The sequence below is a fragment of the Somniosus microcephalus genome, chromosome 20, assembly GCF_052327205.1.
Source record: "Somniosus microcephalus isolate GS21.2 chromosome 20, FLI_Smic_1.0, whole genome shotgun sequence".
Taxonomy (NCBI): Eukaryota; Metazoa; Chordata; class Chondrichthyes; order Squaliformes; family Somniosidae; genus Somniosus; species Somniosus microcephalus.
Window position 1 is genome coordinate 37,845,087 of NC_141006.1, and position 22,288 is coordinate 37,867,374.

The window sequence follows — 22,288 nt, forward strand, 5'->3', positions numbered from 1 at the left end:
TATGTTCACAAATGGCCCAGTATTACCTGTACAAGACCAATTTTCTCTTTAAAACACTGGCAGGATTTACCTTGGCCTCAAGAGGGCATGACAAACATTACTGATATCATTCCGTTTAATTACAATGGAAGATTTTCTACATTAGTTTTAACATACAACAGACGATAACAATCAAACTGTAAGACACATCCAAGCAGTAATGAATGCAAATGGCTGTAGATTAAAAAAAAGTTTTTTTTATTCAGGTAACATAAATATTCACTTATTTTTGTTCATTGACCATAAGTTGAATTAAGGTTTGACTAAAAACTTTAAAAAGGCTCATAAATGACAGCAGCTGAATTCTGAAGTTCTAACTGATAAATATTTTATTAAAGGGGCATAGTCGTTTGGTACAATGACTTGTACTTTAAACCAGGTTTGCGAATAGAAGTGTAAAAAAAATGACCCACGACATGATCACAGTCTGTTACCTTTTGAAAAGAATATATATATATATTTTTTTTTTTTTTTTTAAAAAGGTAGTACTGTGCGAAAGAAATAAAATTCCTGCAGGACCATGATCCCGACAGAAAAAAGATACCCAGGTTTCAACTGGGATTTCCGAGCATGTTCCTGGTTGTTCCACAAATTCAGCCTGCTTGAATGCTGCCACCCCCCCCCCCACAAAAAAAATGGTTGACAGTGCCCCTTTAAAATGTACTTATAGCACTGTAATATTATTTCAACAAAGTGGAAATATGGAAAAATGCACTGATTATAAAATAACAGTCAGTTACTTTAGGCCATTAAAAGGCATTATGTTCTTCAATGATTAGAAAAGAACTGCTGGCTCTATTTGGAACAAACTATAGCATCTTGCAACATGTAGTTTTATTTAAAGCCTGATCACTATGTAACACCATTCATTTCTTGGAGTTAACATTCAAGAGTTGCTGATAAGTTTGCAAAACATACCAAGTCTGAAAACCAAGCTAGGTGATTCTTTGCCCTCCCACACCCCACCCCACCCCCGCCCCTCGACTTCACCTCATTCCTTATCAAATGAAAACATTTCAGAAAATGTACTTACTAGCTTTTAGTTACTCGCCCTCAGATTTATATGATTTGGGGGCGTGCAAGGGGGGCGGGGGGGGGTAATGCAACTTTTAAGATAACTACTTGAAGTTGGACGAGGTGATGCAATAGGCTAGAAACACTATCCTTTTATCTCTGGGATCTGGATTTGACCCCATCCCAGGTTGATGGTATGAATGCCTCCTCTCTCTTGTTGGTTGTGATGGCCCGAAAAGAGTTCAGGCAGTCACAACCCAGTGCAAGCCCACAGCACAATACTGCTCAGAATTCAGCACAAATTGACACTAAATTAGTATGGTCACATGATGGGGAATGGAATATTTACATTGTGCAGTAGGGATGCTCTTCTAGATAGTGGTTAAGGCACATCGTTGGGATAGTGGAGTTTCACCCTGTATCTTAACCTATGGTATACCCGAACTGGGGAAGGCTGAATGCTGACACTAGGTGCAAAAAAGTGGAAAAATCATCGGTTTCCCAGCACCGGCTTTCTGCTTAAAGGTTCACTGGAAAAAAAAAGGACAAAACACGACTAAATGCAGGCAATAGGCAAATCCAGGGGTAAAACTACACATTATGGGGGAGATTTTCCTTTCATTAAGATTAGCGGATGAAAAATCACAGGGGTGCGCAATATGCGCAATTTCCGGATAGGTGCGGCTAGCATGTGCTGGGGCGCTGAGGTGGAAAATCTCCCCATATCAGTCAGTTCCCCCAGGTACTAACCTTTCAGTGACTGTTCCTAACCTGTTATACCCTAGTAAAATACACTTTTGTTAGCTTTCTTTTCAAAAATCGATTGAAATCATGTTCACCAACACACTGTGCCATGGAGTGAAAGGACACAAGCTTGATTGGTGATTGCTTTCTGGTTCCAAAAGAAATGGCAAGGGTAAGTTCAGTGATTCTATGCTCCCATCATTGAGCCATGCTCGAAGGGAGTGAGAATCCAAGGTAGGGCTGCAGTACTGTAGCACTAAATGTCCAATTGGAGCTCCTTTGAACATGGCTCAATGCTGAGACCGTGACTGAATTTACCTGGCAGAGCATAAGCCAGATGTGTATCCACAGGAAGGGGCCAGAGAAAATCAAAAACAAATCCATTTTCCCCTCCATCGCTCTTGTGCATCTTCTAGTTGTAGTTTTCAGTCCAGTAGCAGGCACACGGCCTGCTCATCGTCTGGGCTGGGGAATTGTAAATAAAAGGAAAATGTGCACTTTTGTTTATAGAATGAAGCAGAAAGAAAATGCATTATAACCGAGTCCTTCCCTTAACAATGAAAAAAGTTCAATGTGTCTAGTTCACAGCAATTTCCATGTACAAATTGTCTTTGTTGAAACCAAACTCAAAACGGTATCTAGTGTATTAACTACTTTCAAGTTTCCCATTGTATATGCAATTGGGGAACAGTGCGTTTCTCGGCTAACGTAGAGGTAAAAGGTACTTTCACACAAACGCCTGTTTACTACAATGCAAACTGTATTATATAACAGGGAGTACATTGGGTTTTTCTACAAATGTAATGAGTCTGCAGCATGTAAAGTCTGACCAGGCTTCACATAAGTACTTATTTTATACACAGTAAAGATATAAATGTAATTAAAATGTATGTACAAAAACATATCGGCAAGAACCTAAACTTATAACAACATCCTTTTAGCTGCCCCATCACCTTCAAAATATACAAATTTATACTCATGTGCACATCTACACCTAAACTTACAGCACATGGATCTCCTCTAAATGAAATGCGAGCACAGGACATTTTAACAAGGGGTTAGTAGATGCAGTTCAATGTTAATTTTTTTCCAAAAGTTTCACGGTTAACAGCAATCTAGGAACTAAACGTTGTGTTTTCATTCATAGGTGTTAACATTTAAATGGCCGAAATACTGTCTCACTAAAAGAGTTCCATCCAAAATATGTCCTTCAAACTCAGCTGTAACATTCTAAAATGGTACGATTGCCATTTAAATACTTCTTGGCGTGCTTCCCATGCCCTTCCCCGCCCCCCCTCCCCACCTCCTTTCCCGCTCTCCGTAAAAATGAATTTGTCACACATTGTGAAAACTAAGGTTTTTTTTTTTAAAGCAATGACAATCCAGTGACTCAGCATGGGGTAAAGACAAATCCACATCACTTGTCCTTTTTTAACAAAAAATCATTTTAACTGCAATTATTTTAAAGCACCAAGATTTCCTGTCAATTTAATTACCAACATCATTTTTTTTTGACCAGTGTGTTCATCGACCCTCCCTTCCCTGCCCACCAAATCAACCCAGAGAAAGAGTACGCTATCCTCCTAGCAGTCTGTTACTCTTCATGGGTACATGCATTCTAAAATTCAGTGCTTAAAAATGGATAAAAATCTAGTTCATTCGGACACATCTTCCTCTTCAGCATTCTCGTGATTGACCTTTGCAAGCTCCTCGTGAACCTCCCTCACCATGAGAATACGGGTTAACATGGCATCCAGAATTGCAGGGTCGGTTGGTAAGGTTGAATACCACATGGGGCTGTCAGGCACACACGAGCGTTCAGGCTGAAGGTAGAAAACGTCACGTCTTGTCTTCACACTCTCAGAACTACGGAAAGGTAAAAAACACAAAACTGGTTAGAAGTAATGAATGCGCATGCTATTTTTTAAATTAATGATAAAGGGTCCTTAATTTTTATATTAATCCAAGAGAATGTTAATATGCAAACATTAAGTTTGTTTCATTTTGTGTACTTTTAATTTCATCTTTCAAGACTGATGTTACCAGAAAACTGATTGCGTACCATTTAGACAGGTAGAATTCAAAGAGGCGCACTGGACATCTGAGTGGATTATCTGTGTTTTCAGCCATTTCCATAGCACCTTCCTCCTCCTCATCACTACGCTTCCTCTTTCCAAACTGTAGCTTATCTACATTAGAAAGACAAATTAGTAAATGTAACTGTATCTCCTCTGCCCCTGTGGCACCATCGGTACTGGGCTTAGACTCGGATCTTATTCTTCTCAGCCTTTTACTTCTCTTGTTTCTAAGCAAGACAGAAAATCTTAAAATATGGGGAAAATTAAAAAAGTCAGCACCACACTGGTTACTTGGCATTACAACAGGGTAACTTGCACTGAAAAAACACAACTCAATCATTAAGATGCACTGCTAATACAGAGACAAAGGGTTTGAGATAAATAAATACATTTAAACTTACTTCAACCTCTGCCTTCATCCTAATCTCATGTTGTACCAAAGGCAAACTGCTCAGGAATGGATATTTTCACAGAAATTGTGGAATGTAGGTTTTTTTAAAAAGTGTCTGTCTAACCCCAACCCAAGAATACTTTGTTCACATTGGAAGTGTTTTTTGTTTTATATGCGAAGACAAGTCACTACATACCATTAGTCCTTTTTGGCACATTTGTCATACGCTGGTTTCCCTCACACTGCTTAACTACTATCCTAGAAGAGCACCCCTATTGCAAAATGTAAAAGCACAGTAGGTCTTGCTTTAAAGCTATTATTTGTGTTGAACCACACCTTTTTTCATTTCTGTGCTCTTTTATTGGTGACCACACAGGCAGCTGACTTCATCTGATGCCCTGAAGCTGCCAATTAAATTGTTTGGCATCTGAAAGATGCATTCTTTATCCATCTCGAGATGCCTTGAACTTCCATAAAAATCTGCATTCATAAATTGCACTGTCAGCCTTCTAAATTTCAAAAGACATTAATGAAATGCACAAGGGTGCAAATTCTGACCAAATTTTACTGTAGAAAGTGCCTGTGTCAGCAGGTTCCCAAACCAAATAGAATCAATCCCTTTGCATTAACCTCTCTACAAATGTTTTAATGGGCTGTCATGGAGAATGTTCACATTAACTGTAGCATCGTAACAACTTTGCAGTTATAGTGTAAATGCTACCTGAATCTTGAGTCAAAGCTAAGACCACTTCACACCAACACTAAACTTAGTGTGAATGCACTGTTGGCGAAGTGTCCATGTCAACAATCACTTGCTGCCTGCTTTCCATGTTCAAAGTGCAGTTATCTATTACCTGCTGGACTGCTACTGCAAGAGAATGCATTAGGGCCAGCCGAGGTGTCGGAACTTTGTGTCTCGGTGGGTCACTTCTGCATTCTAGGGAGTTCCCCACATAAACAATGCAAAATACTGAATTTGAGGAATTTTCTTACTGTTGCGAATATTTCAAATCATACAAAAGCAAAATACTGTGGATGCTGGAAATCTGAAATAAAAACAGAAAATGCTGGAAATACTCAGCAGGTCAGGCAGCATCTGTGGAGCGAGAATCAGAGTTAACGTTTCAGGTCGATGACCTTTCATCTTGAAATCATAATTTTAAACCACTTACTCATAGGAATAAGGAGTTCCACAGTTATTGCGGCAAAGTGGTGTACACATCCAATTCCACTGTTTCCTTAGCAATATGCATTGGAGGTGGGACAAGTACACAAACTACACCCTGGGTTCAGATAACTGTAATGGCCAATGTAGTTTGATTGGCAATTGCAGGATCAGCCGTACAGCATTGGACAGAAGTGCTTTGTGAGCCAGGCAGCTGCAGTTCATGGGTAATACTTAACTTGCAGGTCACAGATTGATCACCAAGCATGAGACTACATGAAGACATGACTTTCCCTACTTTTGCCTCAGCACAAACTGTTTGGATCTTTGAGTCCTCAAAAACTATCATCCATTTTGTGATACAACTTCATCAAGTCGTACCTTATTATGCCAGCTTACATAAGAAAAACAGATTTGTTTGTACCTATATCTTTGTCCTTTTTATACATAGGTGGGAAGAATCGAAGGTAGGTCAGCTTCGTGTTATGTTTCAAAGCCTTTGTACATCTCATTACATGGGCAAAAGAAAGCTTCATATGTTCACTGACACTTTTCAGCTGGAAGTACTTGGTGTTGAAGAACAGTAATGTGTTGAGAAGAACTGTTGGCGAATACGCTCCAAGTTGTTTACACTCCCATAAATGTTCCTCTTCAATCCGACAAAATAACTTGCCTGCAGACAAAACAGTGAGTACAGCATCAAGCACAAGTAACCTGCTCATAAAATAACTTATTTCCTCACTTTTCTTGTAAATATTTCTCACCAAACGTAAATTGCACCAAAATAGTGCATTAAAAATGTAAAAACTTCAATAAAAAGGTACACAACTGGCACAAGATAAAGATCCAAAAGTTGGAGGCTTATTTAAAGCTGCATTAAACTTCCATCAAACTTAATGTTCATATAAGAATCACTTTGACTATAACTTGAAGACAACGGCCGTAATTTGCCGCGGCAGGGCATCCAACGGGATCTGCACATTTAGGTTTTTAAAATTTTTGCAACAGAACTTGAAAGTGCAAGCTGATGACACAGCGAGGGAAACAGAGCATCTGGGCTCTGAGTGAACAAGGCAAGGATATATGTAGCTCCTTAATCAATCAGAGTGAAGGAATATGGAGTTACTGAATACTTGCAAGACTCAGTTGTTGGCAGGCAAGCTCTCAGCAAATTGAGCCAAAAAGTAATTCTGGGGCATCTTCCTGTAACCATCTTGCTAGAAGCAGGCAAATAACCCAATTATATTACCAGGGTACACAACAACTTAGTTTTGGCATTTGACTACATGAAGCATCACCTTTATTTTGACACAATCTGGTTTGTAATTTTTTTTTTTTTTAAATAAAGGTGTTCAATTAGAAATTGGTTCCTTGAAGGAACAGATAATTTATTTTTCCTCAAGAAAAAGTATTTTTGGTATTGTTCCGAAGACAAGTTTCCACAAGTAATTCCAGAGGTAAGGGAGGGAAAGCAATGGGTTGAATTTCAAAGTGGCCACTATATAAATGTTCCTCCCTGCTTGTTACAATTTTCCAGTCATACTTGTCAAAGGAGCACTTTGAAACTCGAATTTGGAAGAAACACAGATATTTGACTCGTGTCCCACTATACAAGCCTCTGCTGGTGAAGCAGAGATACCCTTAATGGAGATTCCAAAGCCGAAAACACCTGCCCTTCTGACCAAAGAAGTTAACAAAGAACTACTTTTAAATAAAAATAGCATTTATAAGATTATGCAATATATAAAAGGAATGGAATGTGTACTTCACCCACTCAGTACACATGAAAGCTACAATCCCACTTGCTATAACTCCAATAGACTCTAATGCTGTGATACTCCCAAGAATAATTTAGCCTTTATGAAATGACTGAGGCACTGTACAAGCAATGTAAAGAGACAGATTATTTAATTATTTTTTAAAAGTAGTAAAGAACGGTGCTGCTGTTCTCAAACGGGCAAGGATTCCGTGTGCAGACACTTACCACTTGGGAGAAGCTGCGGTTGCCAACATTTCAGAGCCTTCGTAAGCTCTGATGTGAACTTGGTGTAGTAAAGGTCTGTGAAGATGTTATCAATCCGGCTGTTCTCAAATATGTACTGAAAGAAAGCAGAACATCTGAATTATACAGTTCTCAAAATATAATCTCTATAGCCATTTTAATTATAGATAGAAAACCCGAATGCTTGAAATCAGAAATAAAAATACTGGAAGTTCCTTCAGTATGTGACAAGTCAGTTTTAAAATTCGATAGGCCTCTGTTGGAACCAGTGTGATGGAGGGTTCCATCCCAAACGTTTACCTCTTCAGATGCTGATGGCTCTGTTGCATACCATGTATATCCAGCATCTTCTGTCATTTTAATTATGATGAAACATTACATTCTGCTCAAAGACAAGAACTTTTCCCCCTCTCTTTTTCAGGTGACTTTATGCTAAACACAGTCAGATTGATTCCTTGGATGAGAGGGCTGTCCTATGATGAGAGATTGTGTAGAATGGGCCTATACTCTCTGGGATTTAGAAGAATGAGAGGTGATCTCATTAAAACATATAAAATTCTTAGAGGGCTCGACAGGGCAGATGCTGTGAGGCTGTTTTCCCTGGCTGGAGAGTTTAGAACTAGGGGTCACAGTCTCAGGATAAGGGGCCAGCCAATTAGGATGGAGATGAGGAGAAATTTCTTCACTCGGAGGGTTGTGAATCTTTGGAATTCTCTTCCCCAGAGGGTGGATGCTCAGTCGATGAGTATATTCAAGACCGAGATCGATAGATGTTTGCACTAAGGGAGTCAAAGATATGGGGATAGGGCAGGAATGTGGAGTTGATGTAGAAGTTCAGCCATGATCTTATTGAATGGCGGAGCAGGCTCGAGGGCCCATATGGCCTACTCCTGCTCCTAGTTCTTACGTTAGTAGGGAACGGCACACCTTCCGCACATTTCACTCTCAATGCCAGCATTAAAGATTAACGGATTATATATTCAATAACGAATCTATGCAGTGTAAAGTTCTCCTCAAACTATCTCTACATCAGAAGAGCAGCTGCACCACCAGTGTGATACTATTTACTAACTATTCTTTGACCTCTAACAAAGCCTGTCAATTAATGCTGAACAGTAAGCACTTTTGTAGTGTAGATTGTGGCAACTGGATAAGATGGGCAAACTCATATCACATTGAGAACATGAACAACCTCTCTGGCCTAGATTGCAACACAGTTCTAAGAGGTCAAATGGCAACATTTAATTGACTGTGCCATCCAGATCCTGCTTACAGTAAGGTACAGTATTTAATAGCAGCCGAGGACCATTTAAAACTGCCAGATTGTTGGTGTGTTGAAGCTGCACATTGGAATGTTAAATACCGTCACGGAGCTCAATCCCCTGTCCTGCTGAGTTCCTGACCTCTATCTGTACAGCAAGGCACAAACTAGAGGTCAAGCAAGTCCCCACATGGGGTAGAAAAATTCCTTGGTGACCTGCTTAGAGCAGAACTGGCAGAGGCCTGTGAAGAGGCTTTGTAGCATTGGCCATAGGAGGTACGTGTCCTATTGTTGGCTGGAAAAAGGACAGGGGGCATCAAGGGAAATGGTATGTTCCATCACTAGACAGAAACTGGTCACATTCTTTTAAAGCAATGACTGTGATTCTTTGGCATCAACTGACTAAAAACAGTATTTGTCCATTGCTGACCTATACAAGGAGGTTTCTCTTTTATGAAAACAGAATTGAAACTTGATAATTTCCTCCGATCTGAATGTTTTGGCGCTCCCAGTTCCTCATTATTCTTCTCCTGACAAATCTACTTGTTAAATCTTTAACTGCTGTAAAACTCTTATTAGAAGTCTGTTAGTTGGCTAATAATGAATGCTTCCTTTAAATAAAATTTTTAATTAAAAATAAAAAGAGCAGCAAGACGTTTGATGCCATCCCCTGGTCACAATAGTACATTACACAGAGCTGTATTTATAAAGAAAATTAGCCATAAGAACATAAGAAATAGGAGGAGTAGGCTATTTGGCCCTTCGAGCCTTCACCGCCATTTATTAAGACCATGGCCGATCTTCTACCGCATCTCCACTTTCCTGCACTATCCCCATATCCCCTTTATATTCAAAAATCTATTGATCTCTGTCTTGAACATGCTCAGCGACTGAGCCTGCACAGCCCTCTGGGGTAGAGAATTCCAAAGATTCACCACTCTGAGTGAAGAAATTTCTCCTCATCTGTCCTAAATGGTCGACCCCTGATTCTAGACTCCCACAGCCAGGGGAAACATCCTCCCTGCATCTACCCTGGCAAGCCCTGTAACAATTTTGTATGTTTCAATGAGATCACCTCTCATTCTTCTAAACGCCAGAGAATATAGGCCAAGTCTACTCAATCTCTCCTCATAGGACAATTCCCCCCCCTACCCCATCCCAGGAACCAGTCTGGTGAACCTTTGTTGCACTCCCTCTATGGCAAGTATATCCTTCCTTAGGTAAGGAGCACAAAACTGTACACAATACTCCAGGTGTGGTCTCACCAGGGCCCTATATAATTGCAGTAAGATGTCTTTACTCTTATACTCAAATCCTCTTGTAATAAAAGCCAACATACCATTTGCTCTCCTAATTGCTTGCTGTACCGGCATGTTAACTTTCAGTGATTCGTGTACAAGGACACCCAGGTCCCTCTAAACACCAACATTTCCCAATCTCTCACCATTTAAAAAATACTCTGCTTTTCTATTTTTCCTACCAAAGTGGATAACTTCACATTTCTCCACATTATATTCAAGTTGCCATATTCTTGCCCACTCAATTAGCCTGTCTATATCCTCCTGAAGCCTCCTTGCATCCTCCTCACAACTTACATTCCCACCCAGCTTTGTATCATCAGCAAACTTGGATATATTACATTTGGTCCCCTCATCTAAATCACTGATGTAGATTGTGAATAGCTGAGGCCTAAGCACTGATCCTTGCGGTACCCCACTAGTTACAGCCTGCCAACCCGAAAATGACCCCTTCATTCCTTCTGTTTTCTGTCCGTTAACCAATCCTCAATCCATGCTAGTATATTACCCCCAATTTCATGAGCCCTCATTTTGTTTAATAACCTCTTGTGTAGCACCTTATTGAATGCCTTCTGAAAATCCAAATACACCACATCTACTGGTTCCCCCTTATCTATCCTGCTAGTTACAACCTCAAAAAACTAACAGATCTGTCAAACACGATTTCCCTTTCATAAATCCATGTTGATTCTGCCCAATCCTATTATTATTTTCTAAGTGCCCTGTTACCACGTCTTTAATAATAGATTCTGGCATTTTCCCTACTACTGATGTCAGGCTAACTGGTCTGTAGTTCCCCATTTTCTCTCTCCCTCCTTTCTTAAATTGTGGGGTTACATTTGCTACCTTCCAATCCGCAGGACCGTTCCAGAATCTATGGAATTTTGGAAAATGACAACCAATGCATCCACTATCTCTATAGCTACCTCTTTCAAAACCCTAGGATGTAGGCCATCAGGTCCAAGGGATTCATTGGCTTTCAGTCCAATTAATTTCTCCAGTACTATTTATTTACTAATACTAATTTCTTTCAGTTCCTCATTCTCGCTAGAGCCTTGGTTCTCCACTATTTCCGGGAAGTTCTTTGCGTCTTCTTCCAATAAAGGCATTAAAACAAAGGAGCAAATCATTCTTTGGCTTGGTAGAATTTTAATGCAATTTTTCACTGCCTCTCTCCCAATCATTACAGTTTAGTACAATACACGGCTGCTAACACCAGATCAGTGCTAGAGCGATTGAAGGTCTACCCCCAAAACACAATTTAACCGGCGGATAATAGGAAATAATAGTCTACATGGCTATGTATAACTATCTCCCAGGTATCGCCGTGTCTTTTTAAACAGTGAGATGAAAAGCTCCATATAAATTTCAGTCAGTTTAGTATTGTTAATATTGTGAGATACCTGTTGAATTCCTAGACAAAGGTAGAAAATACTGTCCGGCTCATACTTTTCTCCATTTGGTCTCCGTACTTCTCGAATAAATTGACACAGCCCATAACTGAGCTCAGCAGCAGTACATGAAAGGATGTCCTCCTTTAATTTCATTGGTCGAGCTGCACATAAATTTGTGTAAATCATTAATAAAGTGATATCACTAATCACAAAACAAACACGGTCATTGAAACCAAGAGAGTTTTTTTTAATAGTAGTACACTGAGTTGATGCACAACAAGTTTACTTCTGCAATTCCCCAACCTGTGAGGTGTCTACCTGGGCTGGGATGTTAGTGGGACAAAAGGGCTTAGGTTCTCTGTGCATCTCCTAGCAGCTGGCACTAGCCTGAATGTTGGACTGCATGTGCAGCAAAACTCATACCTAATTTAATTGTGCGTATGATGACCAACTTAGAACCACAGAAAGTTGTGGGCTCAAGCCTCAATCCAGGATTTCAGCATATAATCTAAACTGACTGTTTTAAAGTCCCACATTGTCAAAGGATGAGACGGTAAATTGAGGACCTGCCTGTTCGTTCAGGTGGGCGTAAAAGATCTCATGGTACATTTTCAAAGAAGCATGGGGAGTCCGCCTGGTGCTCTGGCCAATATTTATCCCTCAGTCAACTCCCATCAAAACAAATCAACTGATCATTTATCTCATTGCTGTTTGTGAGACTTTGCACAAATGGGCTGCCTCATTTACCTACAAAACAAGTGTCTACATTTCAAAAGTGATTCAGTGAACTATAAAACACTTCAGGGGATCCTGAGGAAGTGATGCCCTATACGAATGCAAATTCTTTTTTTATATGCCTATATAAACAGAGAAATTTGAACAGATATGGAATCTCAAGTATTACAGGGAGCGGAGAGAAAAAATAATATGCGAGAGAAACCTCACATTATCCAGTTACAGGGCAGCATTAGCAAACCTTGGGAGCAGATTGCAAGCCCATTCTCTTGGCTTAGGTATGGTGCGTGGATGCTTAAAAAGGGGAAAGGAGAAAATAATAGATATCAAGAATGAGATCAAAAATGGCAACAAGTAGATCCACTGCACTGGCAACTGGAAATGAGACAGGGACTGCTTGACAATGAAGAGATATATACCTCATCATTTGGCACATACGTATTGAAAGAACAGTGTGCCTGCAATGTTCTCCTTTTGCTGTCTTGGGTGATATACTGAAATAAAGAACTAACTTAATTTTAGATCCAATCTGAGGTAAATGTTTCCTCTAATTACTTACATCCAAATCGCAGCTCCTCTATGGGATCTCCTTTTTCATTCCTAAATTGTACCCATCTTTTCCAAGCCTTCACACCATACATGTATTTTAGAAACAGACCCACGTCACTCCCTCCAGTTACAGGCTCCTGTAAAACATCTCGTGTGTACCCAACAATAGATTTCTTCCTTCCCTAAATAGTTAAAAGAAAAGACAATGGTTTTTATAGCTCTTCTCAAAAAAGTTCAATGGCCAGAATTATCCAGCTAATTTGTACTTATTATTGTGTGTGTCTCCCCAGTGAGTTAGCATATTTGCTGTATGAATGCATTAAGCAAATGCAATAATCAAACTTGATTACAAAATGAATAGGATAAGCTCACCCTTTTCCTTGGCTGCGGGAAACCATCTTTGTTCTTTGCACGTTTCATTGCCCTATGCTGCCGTGCTGTTGCTATTTGGTCTCGACGGGATGATTCAAAGGTAGCTATTTCAAAAATTAAATCAAAAGCTAAGTATGCAAATACCATCTGCAGGAGTCTTTACATTGTTTGAAATGGAAAAGTAAACAACTTTCATCATTCAAATCTCCCTGTGAAATCAGTGTTGACAACTGTGCCACTGGACATGTAGAAGAGTTTTTTTTCTTTTATCCTCATAGATAAAAGAGGCTGAGCAAGCTAAAGGCATCTGATACTCAACTAAACAGTTAAGTACAAGGAACAGCGAACGAAAACAAAGGCTGCAATTAGATCAGCTAAAAGGATAATGGAAAAGAGGATTGTAGACAATTGTGGAAGTAATGGGAAAAGCTTTTTCAGTTATGTGAAGTGTCAGAGAACGGTCAAAGACTGTATTGGGCCATTGGAGGATGCTTCAGGACAAGTAACAAAGGACTCTCAGGAGATGATGGAAATAGTATGAGTACTTTGCATCGATGTTCACTCCTGAAGACAATGCTTGACTGTTATAATTTAATGATGAAGTTAATAAAACTAGTAATATTAACAAAGATGAACATATTGTTTTAGATAGAATTAGGAACCTTAAAATAGATAGAGCAGCCAGGCCGAATGATACCCAGCTGAGAGTCCTCAGGGTGATGGGACACGTGCTGTGCAAGGCCGCAGGCAGAAAGCAATTAGAACATAAGAAATAGGAGCAGGAATAGACCACTTGGTCCCTCGAGCTGCTCCGCCATTCAATAAGATTATTGATCCATTACAGATGGATTTGGATTTGTTTGGAGACCGGTCACCAGCGGTGTCCCGCAGTTGTGACCGTTGCTGTTCACTATTTTTAATAGCGATCTAGATGTAGCTGTTGGGGGTACGATCTACAAGTTTGCAAATGATACTAAGATCCCAGTGTCAGAACTGTAGACAATGCTCAACTGCTTCATACAGATCTTGATCTGTTGGGAGGATTGGGCTCATGACTGGCAAATGATGTTTAATTTGGAAAGTGCAATGTTATGTATGTAGGCAGGGTGAATGTTAAACATACATACACCCTTCAGGGACAAGCGTTACAGAAGGTGGAGAGAGAGAGAGAGAGAGAGAGAAAGAAAGAGATCTGGACATTCTAGTAGAAAGATCTCTAAAGGTTCATGAGCAATGCCGTGAAAATAGGATGTTGGGATGCATTTATAGGAGAATTACCTACAAGACAAAGCATACTATTTTGTCCTTGTACAAGACGCTGGTCAGGGCTTGGGTGAAATAGTGCCCCGTTTTGGTCTGCTCACATGGTGGGTGATATTGAGGCTTCAGAAAGGGTGCAGAGGAGGGCTACTAGACTAATTCCCAGTTTAAGGCATCTTTTTCTTTCATTCACGGGGATGTGGGCATCGCTGGCAAGACCCGCATTTATTGACCATCTAATCAAGATAGGTTAAAAGAACTGGGGCTCTGCACTTTAGAGAAGCATAGACTTGGGGGTGATCAGATTGAAGTTTACAAGATGATAAAGGGAATAGATTGTGTCGGAGTTGACAGTTTGTTCCAATTAAACAGTTTAGGGAGGACCAGATGTCACAATTTTAGGATATATAAGGCCAGATCTAGGTTAGATGTCAGGAGAAATTTTCCCTTTAAGCTGCGCGGCCCTTTGCCGGTCCTGTGCAGCCCGGGACTGGCTTTTTCAATGTTAAATTTTGCGCATGCGCGAAACTGTGAATGGGCAGCCCAAAAAAATTTGGGGGGGGGACATTGCTCAGGAGGTGGTTCTTTTCCCAGAGAATAGTGGGTTTCTGGAACAGGCTGCTGGCTTGTGCGATTATGCAGATTCGCTGAATTCCTTCAAGAGCTGGACCTGTTTCTGATTGGTGTGAAGATCACCTCTTACAAAAGGTAGGTACTGTAAAGGAATTATCAGGTCCAGAGTGATCTCCTGGACTAGTTTTGATCGCTTGAGGTGGGTGGGGGGGCAGTCAGAGAGGAATGTTACAGATTTTTCTCCCCTGCGCCCCCCCCCCCAAAATTGGCCTGGGCTTTTGTCTGGTTTTTCGCCTCTCCCAGGTCACATGACTTCCAGGTGAGGTGGAGTGTATATATATTGTGATACCCACACAAGGTATCACAAGTGTGTGGGGCAGGCTGCTGGACCACAGGGTCTTTTGCTGTCTGTTATTGTTCGTATATATGACTCACTCCCAAGATTCCACCAATATTAACCTTTAGCCAGCTGTTAGGAGGTTAAGAATAACTAAGGACAATTAGCCTTCCTGTCAGGAAGCATCTGACAAACTTGACATGGCTGAGATAATGAACTCACTATGTAAAGAATCGGTGAACATGAAACTATAATCGCTCCGTCATCTTAGGAAAAGTATACCCATATATAATATATATATACACAAATAAATAAATATAAAGTGAGCACATTATTAGGTCAACATTTAACATTGAAACTGCCTAGGTAAACATTTAGAATGAAACTCCTACATGTAAACAGTTGCCTGTAATAATGTAATTGCAGCCTCTAGCCAGTCGGTGGCTCTATGGAGCAAGCTTCTGAAGTGAACTCCGTTATCATCTTGTCTTGTATATAAAAAACATATTCATCAAGTAACCATCTGCAACACCACGAATATGCTAGACCACATGTAATTATGAACTGATCCATGATATTTCCTGATAATTTTGTTCTTAACCATTTCCCTTTACATCAACCTAGATGTTTAATACTAGAATAGGAAAAGTTTTTCTTACAGATATTGGGATAAATGCAAGTGGGTCATTCCAAATAGTAGCTTCAGTCACATAAATGATGATTATGGTTAAAGTGCTTCCTGAAGATTGTGCCCCCTTGTTTTGGAAGCCCCCACCAAAGGAAATAGCTTCTCTATATCTATTCTATTGCATCATCATTTAAAACACTTTGGCCTAGAAATTGGGTTGGGGCGCCAAAGTGGCGCAAAAGTCGGCGGAGCGCAGGATTTAGCGCGGCGATCGGAGTGATACCGATCGCCAGAAATTCAGTTTCAGTGCTGCTCGAGGGACACGGGGCGAGGCTCGAGGCGCTCCGCGTCCCTCTTAGGGCGCTGAAACTGATTATCGCAGCGCAACGTGCCGCAGCGCCACATGCTGCGGCACGGCACGCTGCGGTACTGCAGGCCTTCCTCCCACTGTTAAGGGGGGGGGGGGGTGCCTGCAACAGTGCGATCCCCGATCGCGAGTGCCGGCAAATGAGCCCGGCACCAAGGAGAAGTGCCGGGCTCTCGGGAAACAGCCGGCAATGCTGCGGGGGGGGGGGGGGGGGGGGGGGGGTTAGGAGGCCGGGGACGGAGGTGCTGGCAGGCGGCCGCCCTGCACCTCCACCTTAACTTGTGCCGCTGCCGGCACAGTAAGGCCCCGTGAACCAGGCGCGGGTAGCGAGCGGCACAACTGCGGCGTTCGCTACCAAATATCGCGAACGGGGCGCTGCGCACACCGATGACTTCATCGGTGGCGGCGCAGCGCAATTGCCTAATGCCACTATTAGCGCCCCTACTGAATATCGCCGCAGACGCAGCCAGTGGCGCTACAGCCACTGACTGCCTCTTTAGGCGCTAACAGCTGGCGCTACTCGCCCAATTTCTTCCCCTTTAATTAGATCACCTGCCAACCGTCTAAACTCAAGTGAAATACAACCCAAGTTTATGCAACCTGTCCTCATAATTTAAGCCTTTTAGCCCTGCTATAATTTTGGTACCCCTTTCTAGTACCAATATATCCTTCCTGAATTGTGGCTCCCAGAACTGAGCGCAATATTCCATTTGGGGCCTGACCAATCCTCTGTACAACTTCTCTTTGTATTCCAACCCTCTTGAGATAAAGGCCAACATCCCATTAGCCTTTTTGATTACTTTTTGTACCTGTGCGCTAGCTTTTAGTGATGTGTGTACCCGGACACCCAAATCCCTTTGCTCCTCCAGTTTCTAGTCTCTTACCATTTAGAAAATGTTTCTATTTGTCTTTCTTGGATCCAAAGTGGATTGCCTCACATTCAACTCCATCTGCCACAGGTTTGCCCACTCATTAATCGGTCTATGTCCCTTTGTAACTTCTTATTCCTCCTAACTTAGCATCCTCTACAAACTTGGTTTACAACTCTAAGACTCAAACTTCTGGCTCCTGGTACAAGAGAACATAGTGAACATGACTTTGCTGTAAAGGCCGCCACTGTAATTTATTTTAGTGAGTTGTCTTTACCCAATGGCCCAGATTTTGCAGTAGAAATAACGGTGAGGCTATCAACACTCACCATTATTAACAACAACTTGTATTTATATAGCACCTTTAACGTAGTAAAACATCCCAAGGTGCTTCACAGCAGTGTTATGACAAAAAAATTGACACCAAGCTACATAAGAAATTAGAACAGATGACCCAAAAGCGTGGTCAAAGAGGTAGGTTTTAAGGAGCGTCTTAAAGGAGGAAATTAAGGAGTAATTCGGACAGCAACTTCCGGCGACTGCACGCGCGCAGTTAAATGCAAAAATCAGGAAGTTGCTGTCAGAGTTGCCCTGCTCCTCCAGAAGCTGTGCTATACCAGTATCGCACCGAGAGACTTGGCATTAAAATACACGGAAGGGCGTGAAGTTGCGGTAAAAACGTGATAGATACCCATTAGAAATGCCAGAAAAAGTTAGAGCTTCTCCATTTAAGTGTAAGTGAATGTTTAACGGCGTGATAAGTCTTAATTACTGCCAAAATAACCCCTCTGGCACGGAAAATTAAATTTTATAGGTGTGGAGTCTCATTCCTTCAGATTTTAATTATTGTTGGAGACTTTAAAAAATGTAAAAATGTAATTAATATTGTATTTTTACTTTTTCTTTGTTCTCTCTCTCAATCCCATCTGACACTGAATTAACTAATGGCCCAGAAATTCAGGTCTCCACGAGCGAGTATGCACGGGGTACTCACCCGTAAGCCCAATGGAAGTGCCGGTTTCCTGCATGCACTGTGCATGCGCGGAAAACCAGCACTTCCGTTCCCCTGAACGAAGGGGTTCAGAGTTCGAACGCGTGTGCAGGAGAGGCTGCGCGTGCGCATCGAACTTAGGTTTTTTTTTTTTAAAAACAGGTTTTTCTGGGAGGGTAAGTCTCCAGAAGTTACACATATAAAAAGCAGTCACAAGGCCTGCTTTTTACAAGGTAAGTGGTGAATTAATTAAAATTAAAACATTTTTCCCCCCCACAGGTTTATTATTTTTAAATACTTTAAAGCAAGGTAAGTTTATTTTTAGCCCCGTTAGAAAATAAAATTATTTTTTTCAAAAATTTAAATTATTGTTTAAAATAGCTATTTCATGTAATTTATAGTTTATTTTAAAAATGTGATGTTTATTTAAATTTATTTGAAGATTTAGTGATGTTTTGGGGCCGTAGTATTTATACGTTTTGACAGCTCTTCCTGTCAATCTTATGAATGGAGCATTCCCTGCTCCGATTGGCTCCCCGTGGCCCACGTGATCCCAGGGGCCGCATCGAACTAACTGCGCCCCTGGGATACGCAAGCACTGCGCCCCGGCAGCTGGAGCAGGCCCAGGATCGGAATTCCAGGGGGCCCACAGCTCAACGGCCGGCGCGCAAGGTAAGTGCAGGTCGGGGGCTTACACCTGCAGGAAGCCCCCGACCCGAATTTCTGGGCCTTTCTATCTTACACTTCCTGGTATAGACTCTGCATGCATCAGTAAGGATTTTTCAATTTAATTGGTTAAAGAGACACACCGTTGCTTGCCCTGTTCACAGGTCCCAGATCCCCTGCAGAGGGCGGCGTGCTGTTTTTGATTTCTAATAACCGCAACTTCCAGTGCAAAAGCCGTAGAAAGTCTGTGGGTAAATGTAATGAACGGCGAGCGCCCTTCGCCACTGACTGCAAAATCCAGGCTAATAGTTCTAGGAGTCTGTATAATTTTAAGACTATGCATGACTTCTGGTTTAATTTTTATATTCTTTTTCTTAGATTGGACCCCCACCATTTCCAATTTCTCTTCTCTCCTAATGACGTTGACTGATGCTGTGGTTCCATCCCACAGGTGCTGCAAAAGTCCAGTATTTCATCCAAATGCTTATTCTCCATGTGCATGCATAAACAATGAATGCCAACAGGCTATTTGCCCACAGAAGGTCCCACAGTTAAATCTGATCTTCCACATATATGCACTTTCAAGCAGAAGCTAGTATAGCGCAATGAGGGACAGAAACTCTTTAATTTTGCCCTTACCTCAGCCAGCAACAATACTTAATGCAGCCCAGACTGGCATTAACTAATGCAACACAGAACAGGTATTGAATCAAAAAGCTTTCTTGTTCACTGGCTCAGTGTCATACTATACAGCGCATTTAACCACGTTATCATGAAACCACAGTTGATTTCAACATTTTTATTTAATTAAATTCCAAGATTCAAACATTTTAATGCTGCTTGGTGGGCAAGGGGCGGGGGGAACTACAGCATTTTGGACGAATTAGATCTAGATTTTACTTTCAAAGACACATATGACTATAAAACCTCTCCGTTGACTGCTATTACTGACCTATTGTAATGTCGGCTTCCAGATCGTCCTCAAGTTCTTCAACGCCGAGTGACTGTATCTCTGGCTCAGGTGGTGGTGGAGGTGGAGGTGGAGGTGCAGGTGCAGGTGCAGATGTGAGAGACTGTTTCAGAGTAAAGTTGCTCAGTTCATCCTCCCAGCTGTGCGGCGTGGACACCGCCTCAGACTCAAGATCCCCACTGTACGTGCTACCCTGATCTGAAAGGAGAACCACAATGAATAGAACATTTGTTCAGGTTGATAATGTATTTAACTTTACCACATGACTTAACTCAAAGGGAAAAAATAATTACATGTTTTTAACCCTCAAGAAAAGGTCCAATTTAGTTTTTTGTATGCTAATTGCAGTGAAGATTGTATTAAGGTAGAGCTATGTTTAAGTAGCATCCCTTTCCTCACGAGATCAAAAGTAATTTTACTGAGATACTGTTGTGGTATGTAGATGAAACAGGTCAGCAATTCTTAAAAGTAGTGCAGTGTCAGAAATGCAACAAACTCAAGTATAAATACATACAATTGTGGATAGAGCTTAATCAAGCAGTATGTACATGTGTGGATAAGGACAGCCACGAGTGATGATACCGTAATATTGCATAGGACCTCTTGGGATGGGAGGTGGGTGCTAACCCAACTAATCTCCTTTGTATTTCATTGAACAAAAAGCCTTGCAACATTAAAAACTAACTCAAGCTAACTATGAGATTCGATGCTAATTAGGCTTTTAAAAAAATGTCTTCCCTGAATTATAAATTTCCTCTCCTCCTTTAGTATTCCATGCAAGTATGAAGGTAGGCAAACAATCTACTTCCAAAATTTGGCAATGCTATTCTGTAATTGGCTGTTACAGATGTATGTGCGTATGTTCTGGGTTTGCTTGCACTACTGAGTTTTCTTTCCCTTCCCATGAGGAAGTGCTTGGTTTCTGTTCAGCAGTTCCACCAACAGCTTTCCAGGATTACTGAACTTCCACTTTAGGGTATGGTAGACACAAAGTTGTTCCCTTGCACTCTAGGGCTCAAATGCACTATGCTATTAAGTGGTGAGTGGTGCCTTCGCACTCCTTGACATGAATGCACTACATGATGATGTGTTTCATGTCCAAAATTCTGAAGTTGCCTGTCAGGAATCAAGACATGAATGAGTCAAGATTTTCTCCAACTGAACATCAGGAAAACCAAAGTAAGTATTTTTGGCCCACAAACTCTGTCCCCTTGCCACTGACTCTGTCCCCCTTCCCAGCTACCTGCACAGCCTGAACCAAACGGATTGAAACTTCAACGCCCTGTTGAAACCAGAGGCGGCCCCACATCCTGTCCATCAAGACCACCTATTTCTACTTTCACAACATTGTTCACCTGTGCCCACCCTACCCATGTTTTTGTCACCTCTAGGTTCAATTTCTTCAATATCCACTTTACTGGCTTCCTCAGCAAAACTCAAACTTTTTCAAAAGTCAGCTGCCTGTATCCTGTACCTGCACTATGTCATGTTTGCCAATCGTCTCCATTCTCATTGATCTATATTGGCTTCCTGATCCCCAATGCATTAAATTTCAAATCCCTCCATGACCTTGTCCCACTCTGCAATCTCCGCCAACTTCGTGCCCTCTCCTGCGCTTTTATAAAGCTTCTTAAAATCCATTTTTTCAACCAAACTTTGTCATCGCTCCCAACTCTTGCACCAGTTTCTTGTCCATTCCTTTTTTCCTCTCCCCTCTGTAAAGCGTATAGGACATTGTTTATGTTAAAAGGTGCTATATAAATGCAAACTGTTTTTGTAACAGCTTACTATCACCCCAATGTTTACTTTAGTCCCAATGACAAATAATGGTGAATATTAATTCCAGGCATACAATTGTTTGTGCACTCGCACCGCTGACCTCGGGTTATGCGATTATCAGAAATCGAGAGTTAAAAGAAAGTCTTCATTAAACTATTTAAAAAGATAGGCTCTTGCAGCTCTCACGTTGAAAAAATAAAAAAATTGTGCCACCTTTGGAACAGGTTTATTATAAGTGATCATTCTCCAAACTAAATATCAAAGAGTTGAATTCGAAACTGGACATTACATTTCTAATCTATACTGACCACCATGTGAAATTGTTTTCTCTTTCTCCTCCTCTTCTGCAATCATTGCAGCCATTGTTAGAAGATCTGCTTCAAAAGGGTTTGAGGGAATCTTCTCCTTTATTTCCTGGATTGTTTCGATTATTCTGTCTGCACTGTCCAGCGTTGTTGGAATGAACATTGGAACTGGCAGCTGAAATGTAAGGGAAAATCTTGTTTTTTTAGAATACAGAGCTAGATTTTCATCTTCCCCCACCGTCTTCGCAGTAATTTGGCCGAGAGTTTCACCTGCCCTTTATATAACCCACCTGATTTTCATTCCATGGCTATCAATGGAATGAGAATCAGGCAGTTTCAATAAGGAGTGGCCAATCCGCTCCTCCAGGCAGTCAAGTGAAAATCTACCACATGGAGTATTTATTGTACTTTGGCAATTACAAGAGATTAAAAATCTTTAGAGAACCAGTTACAAGTATTTAACTTTACCAATCAAATTCTGTTGTTAAATTACTAGAAGTG

At 41.1% G+C, this 22,288-nt stretch overlaps 1 protein-coding gene across 5 annotated transcripts in view; it reads right to left on the reverse strand.

The window, feature by feature from the left end:
• Positions 1-216: 216 nt before the first annotated feature.
• Positions 217-22,288, reverse strand: part of LOC147103125 (zinc finger MYM-type protein 4-like) — a 180,738-nt gene continuing 158,666 nt past the window's right edge. For all 5 annotated transcript variants that reach the window (XM_085962449.1, XM_085962447.1, XM_085962448.1 and 2 more), the window contains 9 exons: positions 21,791-21,962; positions 19,686-19,901; positions 13,043-13,146; positions 12,681-12,852; positions 11,396-11,547; positions 7,416-7,530; positions 5,856-6,104; positions 3,860-3,986; positions 217-3,663 (listed from right to left, as the gene is read on the reverse strand). In XM_085962449.1, the coding sequence (XP_085818575.1) occupies positions 3,453-3,663; positions 3,860-3,986; positions 5,856-6,104; positions 7,416-7,530; positions 11,396-11,547; positions 12,681-12,852; positions 13,043-13,146; positions 19,686-19,901; positions 21,791-21,962 (1,518 nt within the window). In that variant the 3' untranslated portion in view covers positions 217-3,452. The remainder of the gene's footprint in view (positions 3,664-3,859; positions 3,987-5,855; positions 6,105-7,415; positions 7,531-11,395; positions 11,548-12,680; positions 12,853-13,042; positions 13,147-19,685; positions 19,902-21,790; positions 21,963-22,288) is intronic.